Raw genomic sequence first — 17,155 nt, 5'->3', positions numbered from 1 at the left:
ATTGATGGAAGGTGAATAGGTGAACTTAACAGAAAGATGTTGACAGGATGCTGCTAAATATTTACATCATCAGAGAAGGGCTGTATCATGTGTCACAGAAACAGTTTGCATTAATACACTACAGCATACTAATAAAGTACAGTACTAAAGTACAGTACTACTGTACAGTACTACAGTACAGTACTACAGTACAGTACTACAGTACTACAGTACAGTACAGTACTGTACTGTAGTACTGTACTGTAGTACTGTACTACAGTACATTACTACAGTACAGTACTACAGTACAGTACTACAGTACAGTACTACAGCACAGTACTACAGTACAGTACAGTACTGTACTGTACTGTAGTACTGTACTACAGTACATTACTAAAGTACAGTACTACAGTACAGTACTACAGTACAGTAAGTACAGTACTACAGTACAGTACAGTACTGTGCTGTAGTACAGTACTACAGTACAGTACTACAGTACAGTAAGTACAGTACAGTACTACAGTACAGTACTGTGCTGTAGTACAGTACTACAGTACAGTACTACAGTACAGTACTACAGTACTACAGTACAGTAAGTACAGTACAGTACTACAGTACAGTGCTACAGTACAGTACTACAGTACAGTACTACAGTACAGTACTATCCAGTACAGTGCAGTACTATAGTACAGTACTACAGTACAGTAAGTACAGTACAGTACTGTGCTGTAGTACAGTACTACAGTACAGTACTACAGTACAGTACTACAGTACAGTAAGTACAGTACAGTACTACAGTACAGTGCTACAGTACAGTACTACAGTACAGTACTACAGTACAGTACTATCCAGTACAGTACAGTACTACAGTACAGTACTACACTACAGGACTACAGTATAGTACTACAGTACAGTACTACAATACAGTACACTACAGTACAATAGTTCAAAGAACCTATTCATATCTCATCTCTTCCTTTTCTTTTCAAACTCTTACTGCAATGTTACACATCACAACAGTTTTACCTAAAGTGGTACAATCATCACTATTAAAAGCAATACAATAAATTGGTTGACAATGAGTTCTTCCATTTTGAGGCAAACAATGCAAAAATCACCCAAAATAGAATATCACGACTGCAATTAGCTTGAAAAAGTGTGTACATTAGTACATATAAGACTACATTTCTATCTCCTAGGAGACCAACTACTTTCTAAAGAAATGTCTCCAGAGGAAATCAGTTGTTAGTTGTGCATGGCTACTATAATGCTACTGTAGAGTGATCTAAGCACTTCTCTAAACTAGTGAATTGTTTTTTCATTCCTACAATATGCATATGTGCACAACAAGTAAAATCTTACTTAGACATAAATTGAGCAGAACCATATTAGATAAAAGGTTTTTATCAATATAACATTAGCTAAATAAGTGTATGCTCACCCATGATAGAAACAAGAAAATAAATGTGCTATGGTTTGCCTTAATAACTATAAGTACCAATTACAAGTATGTTAACCAACGATTATTAATTATATATGGTTGCTGATATATCAGTAAGTGGGATATTTTAGCTCAGTTATGCCCAATACACCCATGTTTCAGAAATGTCAACATCATTACATTCTTGTGCAACTAGAAACCATTTTAACTCTGTACATTGTAACTACAGCAATGTCCACCCAATGATATACTTCTTTAAGGAAGCAAATTTCCCATTTCTACTATGTACATTGTAACTACACAAATGTCCACCCAAAGATATACCTCTTTAAGGAATCAAATTTCACATTTATACTGTGTACATTGTAACCTACACCAATGTCCACCCAATGAATACATCTTTAAGGAATCCAATGTCCCATGTATACTCTGTACATTGTAACTTCATCAATGTCCACCCAATGAATACATCTTTAAGGAATCCAATGTCCCATGTATACTCTCTACATTGTAACTTCATCAATGTCCACCCAATGATATATACCTCTTTAAGGAATCAAATTCCCATTTATATTCTGTACATTGTAACTACACCAATGTCCACCCAATGATATATACCTCTTTAAGGAATCAAATTCCCATTTATACTCGGTGCATTGTAACTACACCAATGTCCACCCAATGATATATACCTCTTTAAGGAATCAAATTTTTCAACAACTACCACAGTCCAGCAGTACTAATGCATCACTTGGGGCTTAAGTGAGTTTGATGCATGGTCTCCCCTAGGGGTGGGGCACAGGCAACTCCAGGGAACATGTTCCAAGCCTGCACTAAGCGCTCAAGATCAACCCAATGGCAAACTTGAAGTTTTCATAACATTCAAAGGTAATACAAAGACATTGGAAGAGTAAAGAAGGACATGGAAGTAAGGTAAGTTCCTGGTTTGACATTGGACATGAGACCACTTAAAGGAGAAATAAACCCTAGAATTTTCTGCTTACAGATTACCGTTTTACAGTACACTCTTTTCGACAGAAGCAACACGAATCCTTGAAACATTTCTTTCAACCTTAAAAATCGATTTAATTGTCACCCATGGCATTCGCCATTTTTGTTTGAATTCTGACTTTTTGTGACATAAGCGAGCCACCTATCGCATTTCAACAGAAAAGTGTTGACAATTCCAACAATAATTAAAATTGCAAAAGCAAAAGAGAAAGAAATATAAAGTGTTAGATAAAAAATCTCGTTTTCATTTATAATACGTTCTAGTTTTAACAGTAGAAAAGTGTGTGTTTTTATTTAAATATTGAGGGTTTTACTACAGCTGTATTTCCATGACAGTGAAACCTATCTTACATGTCCTACGCACCGTTCACAATAACTAAGGCAATAGCTAGTCAAATGTTTCTACCAAAATACTTTCCGGACTCAAGGTTTAAAAAAAAATATTGAACATGGATGCATTTGGACTTGAGGAACTGAGACAACGAGACCTAGAGCTTGCTAAACACTCCATCTGTGGCTGACACTGGCAGTTACTCTGATGCTAGTACTGCCAACACTAGTAACAGTTCTGCGATGGAGGGGCAAGCCTGGTGCTTTTGTGTGTTCTCTTTTCTCAGGAAACCTTTTCCTGTCAGGAATAACATATCGTTTTTCCCTTCCCTGCTCTGTCCTCCCCTCTCCTCTCCTGTTTACACAACCAAATGCTTGGCACTCCGGTATTTTGCATCAACTTTTAAACACTCTCCAAGAGCAAGTGTACAACTCATATGCAGAGACGGGAATTGTTTAACTCACGATGTGGCTCGCTGATGTCATTTTTGAAGCGCCCTCGTTATCGAAATTAACATAATGGCTGCCAACACAGTAGGTGTGGAAAAAAATTATCATAATTATAATAATCCCTGGAAAGGTAGGAAAGGTAGGAAAGGTAGTTTCGAGTAGTTGTTTCACAGAGGGTTTAAGAATATTATCCTATGAAGTCACTGCAAAACCCCAGCGTTTATTTCTCCTTTAAGGAAAGAAAATCAAAAGAGATGAAAACAAAAATTCAAATAAAAAAATATTGGGATGCAACATGTCTCATACAGCTTTGTAAACTTTGCTTAACTAAATATCTTACGAGAGCACACATTAAAAAATTCATTTGTATTTCTACTGCTTTGAATAACAACAGTTGTTGGATCCTATGAGAGTATGAGCTCTCCTTACCCAACCAGTCAAGTGTGATTTGTTAAAAGAAAAGTTACAATTATCCAAATTTGTTCAGATGCTACAGAGACCAAATACTATATACCTAACTCAGCTTGTTAAATACACAACTCCCAGATTAGCAATCAAAGTGTCTGTCGATGACAAACCATTTGAGGAGATGTAACAGTGATATATTCTCCTGAGATCTGTAGCTCAGATCATTTTCAATGTTCTCCTTTTTGTACCAGCTTCTGCAATTTGTTTCCAGCATCAATTTAGTTGACTGAGAATCTGCCTATACTAGCAAGTCAACAGGATGACCTGCTTATACCATGTCATGTTAAAGTCCTGTCAAAACATTTATGAATGAAACACAAAAAGGACCTTTATCCATTTCATAGAATACCAACTCAGATGCAACCCAAGAATACTTGGCCGGTAAACATCCTTTGCAATTCTGATATTTTTCTCTGTTAATCCTTAAGAATTGTGGACTGACAGGTAGTTTGATCAAACTATAAGTAAGAGGTTATTATTAACTGCCTCAAACTTTGTGGCGTAAGTTTAACACATTTCGCTGTTTCTAGAGTTTCATCCCTTAGGTAGCAGATGCCAGAGTATTCAATCCATGTCCCATCTTTTCAGTCAAAAATTATTCAACTAGATACAGAAGGTCACCATGTGACACTGAAAAGGATCAATTATAAAGTGAGAAGAAAAGTTATCAGGAAAACAAAGATTTGCCTCCTTCGTTAATTGTTAAGATTGTGACACCAAACTGTTTACTGCAGTTGTGACAATCAAATGATGTTGTGAACTGTTTACCTTGAGACAACAATATTACTTAAACCCTGGATTGGATGACCATGGGGTGGGGTGAGGATGGCAGTGGGTGGGGTGAAATGGGGCTTGGAAGACAGTGAGAGGAATGCTAAATATTTAGAGGGTATGAGGATGTAGAACTAAGGGTACACTAATGATGACTATTAAAATTACCTGATCGTAGGACTAGAGATCTAAGCAGATTCCATCAGGGGTGCTTTTCTTTGTAACCTAGCTAGCAAGGTCCTGTTCAAATCTAGTTTACAAAGCCATATGACCAAATAGCATCTCTCACACTGACTCATCTCTCTAGGGGTAGACTGACTCTCATTCATGGAACTGCTAAACTCATGTCAAAGTAGGGACACTTGTGTACTAAAACAGAGATAGCTAAACTCATGGCAAAGTAGGGACACTTGTGTACTAAAACAGAGCTAACTTCTGATAGGTAATTTCAAAGACAAGATTAAGCAAAGATTTCATCTCCTGTTACAGCTCCAAGCAGACCTCCTAGCAAATCCCACTCAGATTTTAATAACAATCTTCCTTCATAAAGAACAACCGACCAATATTGATATGATCGAAATACCACAAATCGAACCCTTTATGGCAGGGCATATTTGCTTACATGAAAGCTAAAAGATTTACTTCCTAGCCACGAACCCCTGGAAAAGATCAATTTTCAAAAGGCATTTCAGAATGATACATCCCTCCTTGTGCAAGTACGCTGAAGGTCTCCAGTCCTCTTAAGCATTATATCAGGTTCTTTTTTACCCACTTGCAAAAGCTTCCTGTTTCTTAGAGTTATCCAATTTGTTAGTGACGCCATAAATTGATGAAAGATTTTGAAACATCCCGAAATGGCCGCATAACGGATTGCCAGTTATGTATCAACATGACAAGCACACTCATGTTCGGAAATACTTACAACTTCCTCTTGCGTATGAAGAGATCACAGACAGGTGTCTACGTAGCTAGCCTACCAATCAATCCTCAAAGAAACTCTTGGCTGGCTGTTCAGGTTTTAAGATGTCGGGGGGGGGGAGTTGGGGGGGAGGAGAGATTGACTGACATGACCAAGCCCACCATCATCAAAGATTAAGACAGAAGAGGTACTAGAATGATATCCAAGGTGGAAAGAGGCAAGAAAAATTCCTCTTTTAAAATTTATAAATTGATTTGACAAAGCTTGTTAACAGTTGTTGTTAAAAAAAAATTCCAAACCAGTTGTTTTCCCTTGGTAGACTTCCTCCAGTTTTTTCTCTTATTTCTCCAGGCATCCGTGCAGAACCAGGGAGTAGTTTTGCTCATTAAATTTTACCAATTCCCCATTTCCACCCCAACATTCTCCCCATCCCCAGGTCACACAATATATCGCCAGTCACTACATCAAAGAAATCATCGAGTTTGTTCCTCCCTCACCCACATTCCACACAATTAACACTGAAATGTCCGGCCCCTCACATAGTACTCTGAGCAGAACATTTACTGTTGGTTGACATGTGAGAGGGAATCTGCTCAAAAAGCATTTAGTTATTGCTGACTGATAAATAGGCTCTTAATTATCTGCTGAGTTTCTCCAAAATATTGCTCCTTGAAAGGAGTTCATTTTCATTTTGACTCCTTGATGGCAAAAGGAGTGGTAACATTTCACTGTTAGTTTTATCATGCAAACTTACGCTGCATACATAGTGACAGATCAAAGATTGAATGTACTGCACTGTGCAAGCAGAATTTAAAATGCTTGAATATACAATGAGAAGGAGCAGAAAAACTGGGACTTCACAAATACTCTCAAGACATTCATAAGCTGTATCTGGTGTTTGGAATTCAACCATGCACAAAGTGCTGTTAACCTCTGAGAACTATTTTTCAACTATTTCCCCATAGTACACAAACAAGACCATTGCACGGTCCATTCAAAAGTCTTGACCATGTCCATCAATCACGCCTGTAGAAACCATCTGTAATTCTTTCCATGATTTTCCATGAAGATGTAGCACTTAGAATTCCCAGTATCTGGTGAAACCATCAAACATTTCAAATGCCCCAAGCCTGTCCATATATCAAGGCCAAAAAGGCATCAATATTTCATTTTTCTTGATGGAGGTCCAACAATTTTGTAGCCACAAGTCACTTTGTATTCCAGTGCCAAAGTTATAAATCAATACAAGATGCATATGTAGGGAACTGTCATCAAACCAGTCCTTAACTTCTGGTAAGTACTTCAAGACTCACCATGTTACCCTAGGAGACAACAACTTTCAAACCTTTTCCTGCACAAACCTCATCAAACCTAGTAAGGTTTGGCTGCTGTCTTTAGCTTCTAAACTCCAGTTTAATGTACTTAACCTCTTGTATATTCAAAGGGTTGCCATAACAAAAAGGTTAACCATGTATGACTATGACATCTTCTATCTGGAAACAGACATGAGTCAAGAGATGGAGGAAGATGAATGGGTGGGATAGGAAAGGAATGAGGGGAGCATCTCCAAGGATCACCAAGAGTAAGTAAATCCTGAAGATTGGGTGTTCCTGTCTGCAGGGTGGACCACAGTTCTCCAATACCTTGATGAGTACATATGTCAGTTAAATTGAAATGCGGCCTTAAAACGGCAGTAAAAGTAATGTTATCCATTGTACTGTTATACATTTTACTGTTATCCATGGTAGTTATCCATTATACTGTTATCCATTTTACTGTCATCCATGGTACTGTTATCATTTGTAATGTTATCCATTGTACTGTTATCCATTGTACTGTTCTCCATTGTACTGTTATCCATGGTAGTTATCCATTATACTGTTTCTTTTGTACTGTTATCCATTGTACTGTTATCCATTGTAATGTTATCAGTTGTACTGTTATCCATTGTACTGTTATCCATTATACTGTTATCCATTGTACTTTTATCCATTGTACTGTTATCCATGGTACTGTTATTAATTGTACTGTTTTCTTTTGTACTGTTATCCATTGCTCTGTTATCCATTGTTCTGTTATCCATTGTTCTGCATTCATTGTACTGTTATCCATGATAGTTATGCATTGTATTGTTACCCATTGTGCTTTTATCTATTGACTGTTATCAATTGTACTGTTATCCATGGTACTGTTATATCCATTGTATTGTTATCCTTTGTACTGTTATCCATTGTACTGTAATCCGTGATAGTTATCCATTGTATTGTTACCCATTGTGCTTTAATCTATTGACTGTTATCCATTGTACTGTTATCCATGGTACTGTTATCCATGGTACTGTTATATCCATTGTACTGTTATCCTTTGTACTGTTATCCATTGTACTGTAATCCACGATAGTTATCCATTGTTTTGTTACCCATTGTGCTTTTATCTATTGACTGTTATCCATTGTACTGTTATCCATGGTACTGTTATCCATTGTATTGTTATCCATTGTATTGTTATCTATTGTAGTGTTATCCTTTATGTACAAGAGGCTTGGTTACATACTTAATAAAAAATATCAAATAAAAAAAAAATAAAAATAAAAAAATAAAAAATAGCCTAAAAACCATTGGAGTGAATATAGAATTCATAAAAGAGTATTGTCTGTAAATGAATCCAGACATAGATGCCTACCTTCCATCTTTCTGAGCTGCTCCATTGTCTGTGATTGTTTTGATGAAGATGCCAAGTTTCTCTAGCCCTGCATCTGCCCCTACCCCCATACCAATGATGCTGAGACCAAGACCTGACGTTCCTGGGAGGGGGAAAAAAGAAACTTTTTCTATCAGAAAGATTGGAAATTATGGCTTGGTGGCTGGAAACAAAACTCAAGAAATATATTTGAAGCTTAAAAACAGAATTCAATTATTTCTTTACTGCACCAATTTTAAGATCTCATGGAACATCACTGTCTTTCAGTTCATTTCAGAGAAGTTTTTGGTGAGGAATAAATTGAAAACACAAAGTTTTGATGGTCTGACAAAATTTGATGTTGTCAGGCTTAATGCATATAATACTACAACACAAGTAAGTTTTCACTTCAACTGTTTGTTATTAGACATGAACATCTCACTGGATACTGCCATCTTTATGAAGATATTTTAAGGTGTCACAAAACCGAATTTCTCCGATGTTACTGACTGAACCAACGATTTGCTAACTTGCAAATTAAGATTGATACAGTAGATAGACTAATTACCTACTTTTAGTCAACCATTTTACGATTCTTACATCCTTTCCTTCTTAACATTGATTCACGTGTTTCTCTTTGGGTTAAATGGCCTCATTCACATGTAACTGAACAATCTTAAAATAGTAGAGGCTCAAAATGACTGTACAGCCTGCCGGCCCCAAGACTAGGCCGGATGTGCGTCAAGCTTGGTGAAAGAAACCAAATAATGACCGCTGTAACCGGGTCGATGGTCATGCTCTGCATATTGTTCAAGTATCAAACGACTGGGACCATACACAGCGAGGGCGCAAATGCGGCATAGCCGTCCGAGTGTTTGGTGTCCTACATTCCATATATTGAAATCGCCACAAAAACAGGGTTCTAAACAGGGTTAAAACTTTGACCTTTCACTTGTGAACATGGAGGTCTACTTGTGGAGACATCAATACAAGTATGTCTTTGAATTCAATATGAAAATGTGTTTAGAACTTGGGTTTGACATCATTCCCCCCTCCTTACCCCCCCCCCCCTTGTTCCCTCCACTAACTTCTTCTCATTCTCCCAACTAGAAAAGTGATCAAGTCTGTTATTTAGTAGTTCTCCAACTAAAAAGTCAAAGCAACTCCTTAATACTACCACATACATAACATCTGCTTATCTGGACAGAGGTGGATTCCATAGGAAGAAGGAGGGGTCCAGAGAAGAGGAAATTATCAAGGTGTGGAATTTGTTGGGAATATAGGGCAATGAGTAGTGTCTCGCTTTGAATATGGAAAACAAATCAGTTCATCATTCTTCCAAGAATATTTATCACACAAACACACATAAACTGTGAATTACAGACCGTTTAGAAGCAATTAATGATACAATAATAAGAAGAAAGAAAACAAACATTGCAGGCTTCAAATCCTTATAAATTGTAATGGTTACTATACATACATGCCCAGATACTGGGCTCCTTTGCTAAGTTTATTTAAGATCCAAACTGACTACGTGATTGCCGGGAGATATATCTGGTTTAGAGAGGATGGTTATTACCATAAGGGAATTGAAAAGAGATAGCTCCAGAAAACAAAGCCAGCAGGCAAATGTGAGCCTGCTGTCACAAAGGATTCACAGCTATTTTTGGCAATGGCCTATTATAGCGTACTAGAAAAACACGTACAATGAACATTCATGTTACAGTAACCGACTTGAATGAAATATAATCAGTCCAAATATTATAATAATCCAAAGTATTCCCATTCCAGCCAATGAAAGGTATAAAACAAACACATCCCTAAACACACTGTTGTGTATTATGTGAGATAAGAGAACAGATCTGTGCCAATCTCAGATTAAAAGTCATCTGTGTCTCTCTGTTGATAGAGGTGTAAAGAAAGCAAGTTTATTTCTTCTTGTGCCTTCTACTCATCAATGTTTTGGGAAATGCAAGGCATATCCTTGACAATGAACTGCACAGTTTATCACTAGTAAGGAAGGGAGTTTGTTAATCTATGCCACTTAAAGCTGTGACAAACTCATGCATACCCTACACGTCATGTTATGTTAATCTTCACAAATACACCTCTGGTGACAGCAATTTTCTAAACATTACAGTACAAAGGTGACAGGAGTAAGAATATCTAATTTGACAAAATCTTCCCTAAATGATAGCAAACGAGGGTTTTCAACATACCTGCTTTCATATTGGTTAATGAAAATAGTCTTCTGTTATTATTCTTACAGTTAAAATTTGCTTTCTCACAGATAAGGAACTTGGATTCCAGGCTACTTAGTTTTATCAGTGATTTAATGTTTTGCAGCTATGCACTTAATCTCGCTGGATTTCACTGTATATGAATCAAACGGCTACACATCTACAAAATTGTATATTTGTTCTTTTATTTTTTTTTATCTGTTTCTACTTCTCATGGGAGATTCTTAAGCTTTGCAAAGTAGGAAATAGACAGAAGTTCTGGATTAAAGACAGGTGTAAAGATGGTCTCCCCATGGAACAGTTTACACAAAATAGCCAGTTTGGCAAGTTACAGTACTTCTTGAAAGAGACACCTCACAAAGCATAAGAGATTGGAACATTCCCTTACAATGACTTGATATCTGCTGATTTCCCTTACAGTATGTCCCTTGTATTGATGATGTGCTGTAACAACTTATCATTGGGTTGTTCAAGTAGTTATGTACTAACAGGTTATTAACGCACTGTCTCTAACATGTAAATTATAGATTTGGAAGGCAGTAGGAAAGGACCTTACAGAGGGTCATTGGGGGTGCATTTCAAGAATGTTACCAATTTCTAGGCTTCAAGGATCGGTGATTGTTTGTAGAGGAGACAACTGAAGCGCTAGAATGAAGCAAATGAATTTCTCTGGTTTCTGACTGTACATAGTGTTTAAGGCTGACATAGACAAACAGGTACAGAAAGTGAGATATTTAGAAGGTTTACCTGCGATCTAAAGCTAAGCCATATATATGTATATGCCATACTTGGGATATTGTTATAACTCTATTAACTTCTCTTTCTCACTCCCAGCATCACGCAGTGAGAGTGTTCTGACTGCTTACAGTATATAGTTCAAACTAAACATCACACGTCTACAGCCCACTAGGGATTTCCTAAGTATTCCTTTGGCATGGTTAATATTAATATCTTAATCTTATCTAGTCTCTTGATACATCAAGCTCTCAGTTTTACAAGCGATTGATGCTGAACAGAGCCACTTGACTGACAAGGATATACTTGCACAAGTCACTGTAAAACTGCTCATACTGCGCAACAAGATGAGCACATCCACACTTGATATTTGAATTAGTTACTAGAGGAATCTAACGTGTATATCAAGAATAACTTCCTAGTATGACTTTGAAAAAAACAACTACTGATTTTGCCAATCTTCTCTCTTATAATTCTAAAGCAAATAGTTCATTAGCTGAGTATGACATACCAGCGCTGTGTGTGATCAATGGTAAAACAATAACAACACAAAACAATAGACTCAACTTCATTGCAATATTTCGTCTTAATACTGCAAAACTAAGAGAAACCTTCCACAGAAGATTGTGTTATTCTAGCTAATTTCTAAACTGCATCATTAATTGTTTAAAAAGAAGAAACTTCAAGGCTGGTTACAGAGCAAAAAGGAAGGTTCATCGTTGTTATTAAGACACTAACAAGATTAGAAACAATTAGGAGTGGGTAAGTGCCCTCTTAGGAAATCGCACAATTGATCGGTTTCACCACCTAATATTATCAAACCAAAGATTAATATTGAGCTAAAGAAACCCAATAAATTCAACTTTACTGGCCTTTTACTCTCTCGTGTCCTTCTGTCAATGGCCTAGAATATCTTCTTGCTTTATCATATGACATTCAGGAATACTTAGGTTGGTAAGAGAATATTGATGGAATTGTTTGATGCCAAGATTAAAAACCTAGCAATGGTTTGCTACATATCTGTTTTGCATCATTAGATTGAAAACAAACCCAGATAATTGTTATGTTTTTGTGGTATTTCATGGATTTCACTGATAACACAATAAATGAACAAATCAGCACAGGTAGATGAGCTATTAACCTACAAGTAATCGCTCAACATTTTATTTTATTTTTCAAATCTTTCAAATGATGATTAAAAGGTCACATGATTGATCCTCTAATCTTGAGAGTGGCAATCACATTATTTATTGTTTTCCTTTTTTTCCCGGCATATTTTTTGTATTAGTTGTTTCATGTGCACTTTGAGCACTTTTCATTGTGGATATTAGCACATTATAAATCCTTTATGATTATTATTGTTGTTGTGAAAATGTTTGAAGATTCACTAAGAGCCATGTATACTGCACAAGGAAACATTGGAATGTGTTGCAGTTGAACAAAGCATTAAGCAATATATAATAAACAAAAACAATTCCCTCTGTCACACATTTTTTCTAACTTTCTACTAAGATGTAATTTTTAGAATAGCTGAAGGTAAATTTGTCAAAACTTGAGTTCTTCAAACTTATCTTACCTCCAAGACATAGTGATGGCAGATATCAAATGAACACCAAGGCTTACATTTATTCTTGAATTCTCTATTAACACAGATGGTGTTCAAAAAAGGTGTTGCTAAGCATACAACAGCACCTGGTAGTGACAATAGCATTACGAACACTGTTTCACGAACACTGTTTCACTCTCACTTTCAACAAGAGAAAGACAGCGATTAACATGAACTGAATCCATCTCATATCCTGAAGGCATTAAGACAACACATATCAGGTGCAATTAGCCTCCAGATGTAGTTAACTTATTAAGCTTTGGTACGGCATCTCACAAACAAAAGAAATGCTTCTGAGTGATCCATTTAAGAAAGTTAAAGATGAAAGTTGGGTTAACTTTCTACTTGAGATTATAAAATGATCTCACCGGGCTTCATGAAAGCTACTGTCATCTATCTGTTATCAACCCATCCCTGCTCTTTCAATGACCTTATGCAAATTGAGGTCAAACCAAACATTTTACATTGCCTGCTACCCATTGGGCAACTTCTGTTTTTGGCTCAAGAAAATGAAAGTGGAAAATGTATATACGATTCCACGAAAAGAATGTCCAGGGTAGTATTAAGTATATGCTCTTCTACGCATGGCATGCTAAGGGGACAGAAAATGTAAACAGAATATCCCACAGGCTTGATGCTACAAAAATCACGGCCTTGACACAATATTCAACTAGAGGCACCTTAATAACTGAAATCAACAAACGAAAAGAAAAAGAGAGATGTCTTCCTCTTCATAACCAAAAATATTTGAGCTGTCATTTTTAAATTTTGCTGGCGGCATAAAATGAAATTTGATTCCCTTTGCCAATGAAATCAATATTGCTTGACGTATACTTGACACAAACAAATTGTTCATCAGAGAAACCATGAATTTAATCATAATTTTTAATATTTATTAGTATTTCCACAAAATCTTTACTCTTACCTTATACTATCAGAATAATAAACATTGTAAAATTAATTGACATGCATGGTGTATTCTACAAGTAGAATTTGAGATTGAATATATAAAGCTAGTTTCAGTTGAAATTGGTTTGAATAATACCGAGAGGAAAGCAGCACCAATAGCTGTCATCTTAGAACAGTTTTGTCACCAAATCAGAAACAGAAATCAGGGAAAGGAAAACTGTAGTTAGAAGTAATTGAATTGTAAGTAAAAGTGTGAAAGTATCAAAATACCTTTGATAAGCTGCACTGGAAACTGATTCATTCTCTCCACTCTCTTCTCCAGTTCATATTCAGCAGAAGCAGCCACTGGATCAATATCATCATTTCTACGATCGTAGGCCTCTACAGACCAAGTGGGGTATACCTACAGGTGGAGAGGAGGGGATAAAATGTTAATGATCAATATCATCATTTCGCCGGTCATAGGCCTCTACAAACCACGTGGGGTATACCTACAGGTGGAGAGGAGGGGATAAAATGTTAATGATCAATATCATCATTTTGCCGGTCATAGGCCTCTACAGACCAAGTGGGGTATACCTACAGGTGGAGAGGAGGGGTTAAATGTTAATCATCAGTCTTGACACATGTCTTACTGAATGTTCTAACATGAACTCCTTCCAATTTACAATAATCAGCTGCCCTAATATAGAACCATATCACACAAAGTTAAAGATTGTTATATTTCATAATTTAAAACACTATGTTGAAACTTAATGTCCTACATCAGAATGGGTTAATAATTCTTTTCCATTGACCCACTTAACTTGGTCACTTTCATTACTAACTCATATAGGCCCATCTGTAGCAACTTGACAATCAGATATTTTTGTAGTGGGAGCACAGTGTTGAAAGGTTATCATTGACTCTATAGACACTTCAGAGCAAGAGTGCTGAGTTTGTGAGAAGACAGGTAAGCAAAGAGTGAAGTTAATAGTTGATGTCCTATCACTGAGTGAAGTAAGTAGTTGATGTCCTATCACTGAGTGAAGTAAATAGTTGATGTCCTATCACTGAGTGAAGTAAGTAGTTGATGTCCTATCACTGAGTGAAGTAAGTAGTTGATGTCCTATCACTGAGTGAAGTAAGTAGTTGATGTCCTATCACTGAGTGAAGTAAGTAGTTGATGTCCTATCACTGAGTGAAGTAAATAGTTGATGTCCTATCACTGAGTGAAGTAAGTAGTTGATGTCCTATCACTGAGTGAAGTAAGTAGTTGATATCCTATCACTGAGTGAAGTAAGTAGTTGATGTCCTATCACTGTGTGAAGTAAGTAGTTGATGTCCTATCACTGAGTGAAGTAAGTAGTTGATGTCCTATCACTGAGTGAAGTAAGTAGTTGATGTCCTATCACTGAGTGAAGTAAGTAGTTGATGTCCTATCACTGAGTGAAGTAAGTAGTTGATGTCCTATCACTGAGTGAAGTAAGTAGTTGATGTCCTATCACTGAGTGAAGTAAGTAGTTGATGTCCTATCACTGAGTGAAGTAAGTAGTTGATGTCCTATCACTGAGTGAAGTAAGTAGTTGATATCCTATCACTGAGTGAAGTAAGTAGTTGATGTCCTATCACTGAGTGAAGTAAGTAGTTGATGTCCTATCACTGAGTGAAGTAAGTAGTTGATGTCCTATCACTGAGTGAAGTGAGTAGTTGATGTCCTATCACTGAGTGAAGTAAGTAGTTGATATCCTATCACTGAGTGAAGTAAGTAGTTGATGTCCTATCACTGAGTGAAGTAAGTAGTTGATGTCCTATCACTGAGTGAAGTAAGTAGTTGATGTCCTATCACTGAGTGAAGTAAGTAGTTGATGTCCTATCACTGAGTGAAGTAAGTAGTTGATGTTCTATCACTGAGTGAAGCAAGTAGTTGATGTCCTATCACTGAGTGAAGTAAGTAGTTGATGTTCTATCACTGAGTGAAGTAAGTAGTTGATGTCCTATCACTGAGTGAAGCAAGTAGTTGATGTCCTATCACTGAGTGAAGTAAGTAGTTGATGTTCTATCACTGAGTGAAGCAAGTAGTGAGTGAAGTAAGTAGTTGATGTTCTATCACTGAGTGAAGTAAGTAGTTGATGTCCTATCACTGAGTGAAGTAAGTAGTTGATGTCCTATCACTGAGTGAAGTAAATAGTTGATGTCCTATCACTGAGTGAAGTAAATAGTTGATGTCCTATCACTGAGTGAAGTAAATAGTTGATGTCCTATCACTGAGTGAAGTTAGTAGTTGATGTTCTATCACTGAGTGAAGTAAGTAGTTGATGTCCTATCACTGTATTTAAAAAATAAAGAGTGACGTTAATGTCCTATCACTGAGTGAAGTAAGTAGTTGATGTCCTATCACTGAGTGAAGTAAGTAGTTGATGTCCTATCACTGTATTTAAAAAATAAAGAGTGAAGTTAATAGTTGATGTACTATCACTGTATTTAAAAAATAAAGAGTGACGTTAATGTCCTATCACTGAGTGAAGTAAGTAGTTGATGTCCTATCACTGAGTGAAGTAAGTAGTTGATGTCCTATCACTGTATTTAAAAAATAAAGAGTGAAGTTAATAGTTGATGTCCTATCACTGTATTTAAAAAATGCTTAAAATTTCTTGCTACTCTTTCATCACCATGCATGACCACATAAAACCATAATATCCATGGATGAGATGGATGCATTAGTATGTAGCCTACATGTTGAGCCCCTGAAAGTACAAACTTTAGTATGTTGTAACATCTTAGCTGTTGTCGATATTATAAAGGTATGCTCTCTCTTGATGTCATGACATAAAGTCACTGTAAAACTTATTTTATGTGAAAACACATCTCTTGTTATTGTTATCTCTTGTTATTGTTATTATCATTTTCATTTGTTCCTTTTGTGTTCCTTTGTTTTAATCTCTCCCTCATGTTCATTTGTTTCATTACTTTGAAATGAGGCACTTAGACTTCTGTGCTGGAAGAAAATTTATAGTTTGGCTTCTCCTGTCTCTGGAACATCAATCCAATTGGTGTTAGAAGTCATCATCATTTTATCAAGAATAATTATGCGGTGTAAATTACCATAGTAAGCACAAAGCCCAAGTCAGGGTGCAACTCTGGGTGCAAGTACAACCTGCACAGTGTGAGCATCATTTTATATTTATATGATTATTATTATTATTATTATTATTACTCAATGTTATTAATATTTTCTTTAATTTTAGTACGATCTACAGAAACTCAGATAAGGCAAGAATAGGGGACACAACACTGTTAGTTAATAATGATAAACATACCTCAACAGGTAACTCAAAAAAGGAATTACATATTGGTAAAAACCAAGACCTTCAAGACTGCCAGTACTAACGAACACTATGATTTTAGTTTTACACTCTTCATATATGCACCATGTATATGCACCTGCTTTAATTCTATGTTTGATATACAGCTGGTACACACATAGCTAGAACTATACATACCAGGAATTGATTGTAACATTATCAAGACATGGAATACACTAAAACATCCCTTGAAACAGATTCCAATGAATGAAGGGACACAAAGGAAATACAAAGAATCTGTTTATTTTCATATTACTGGTTAAAGTCAGCAAT

General features: G+C 36.3%; 1 protein-coding gene across 8 annotated transcripts in view; it reads right to left on the bottom strand.

Annotated features, from left to right (window-relative positions):
- Positions 1-17,155, bottom strand: part of LOC139964608 (uncharacterized) — a 159,327-nt gene that overhangs the window by 44,468 nt on the left and 97,704 nt on the right. For all 8 annotated transcript variants that reach the window (XM_071966336.1, XM_071966338.1, XM_071966339.1 and 5 more), the window contains exons 4-5: positions 13,809-13,941; positions 8,052-8,172 (exon numbers count right to left, since the gene is read on the bottom strand). In XM_071966336.1, coding sequence (XP_071822437.1) covers positions 8,052-8,172; positions 13,809-13,941 — 254 coding nt within the window. The remainder of the gene's footprint in view (positions 1-8,051; positions 8,173-13,808; positions 13,942-17,155) is intronic.

This window comes from Apostichopus japonicus, chromosome 23 (genome assembly GCF_037975245.1).
Source record: "Apostichopus japonicus isolate 1M-3 chromosome 23, ASM3797524v1, whole genome shotgun sequence".
NCBI lineage: Eukaryota > Metazoa > Echinodermata > Holothuroidea > Aspidochirotida > Stichopodidae > Apostichopus > Apostichopus japonicus.
Note: the sequence above shows the minus strand (reverse complement) of the source record. Positions and strands in the feature narration are given on the sequence as shown.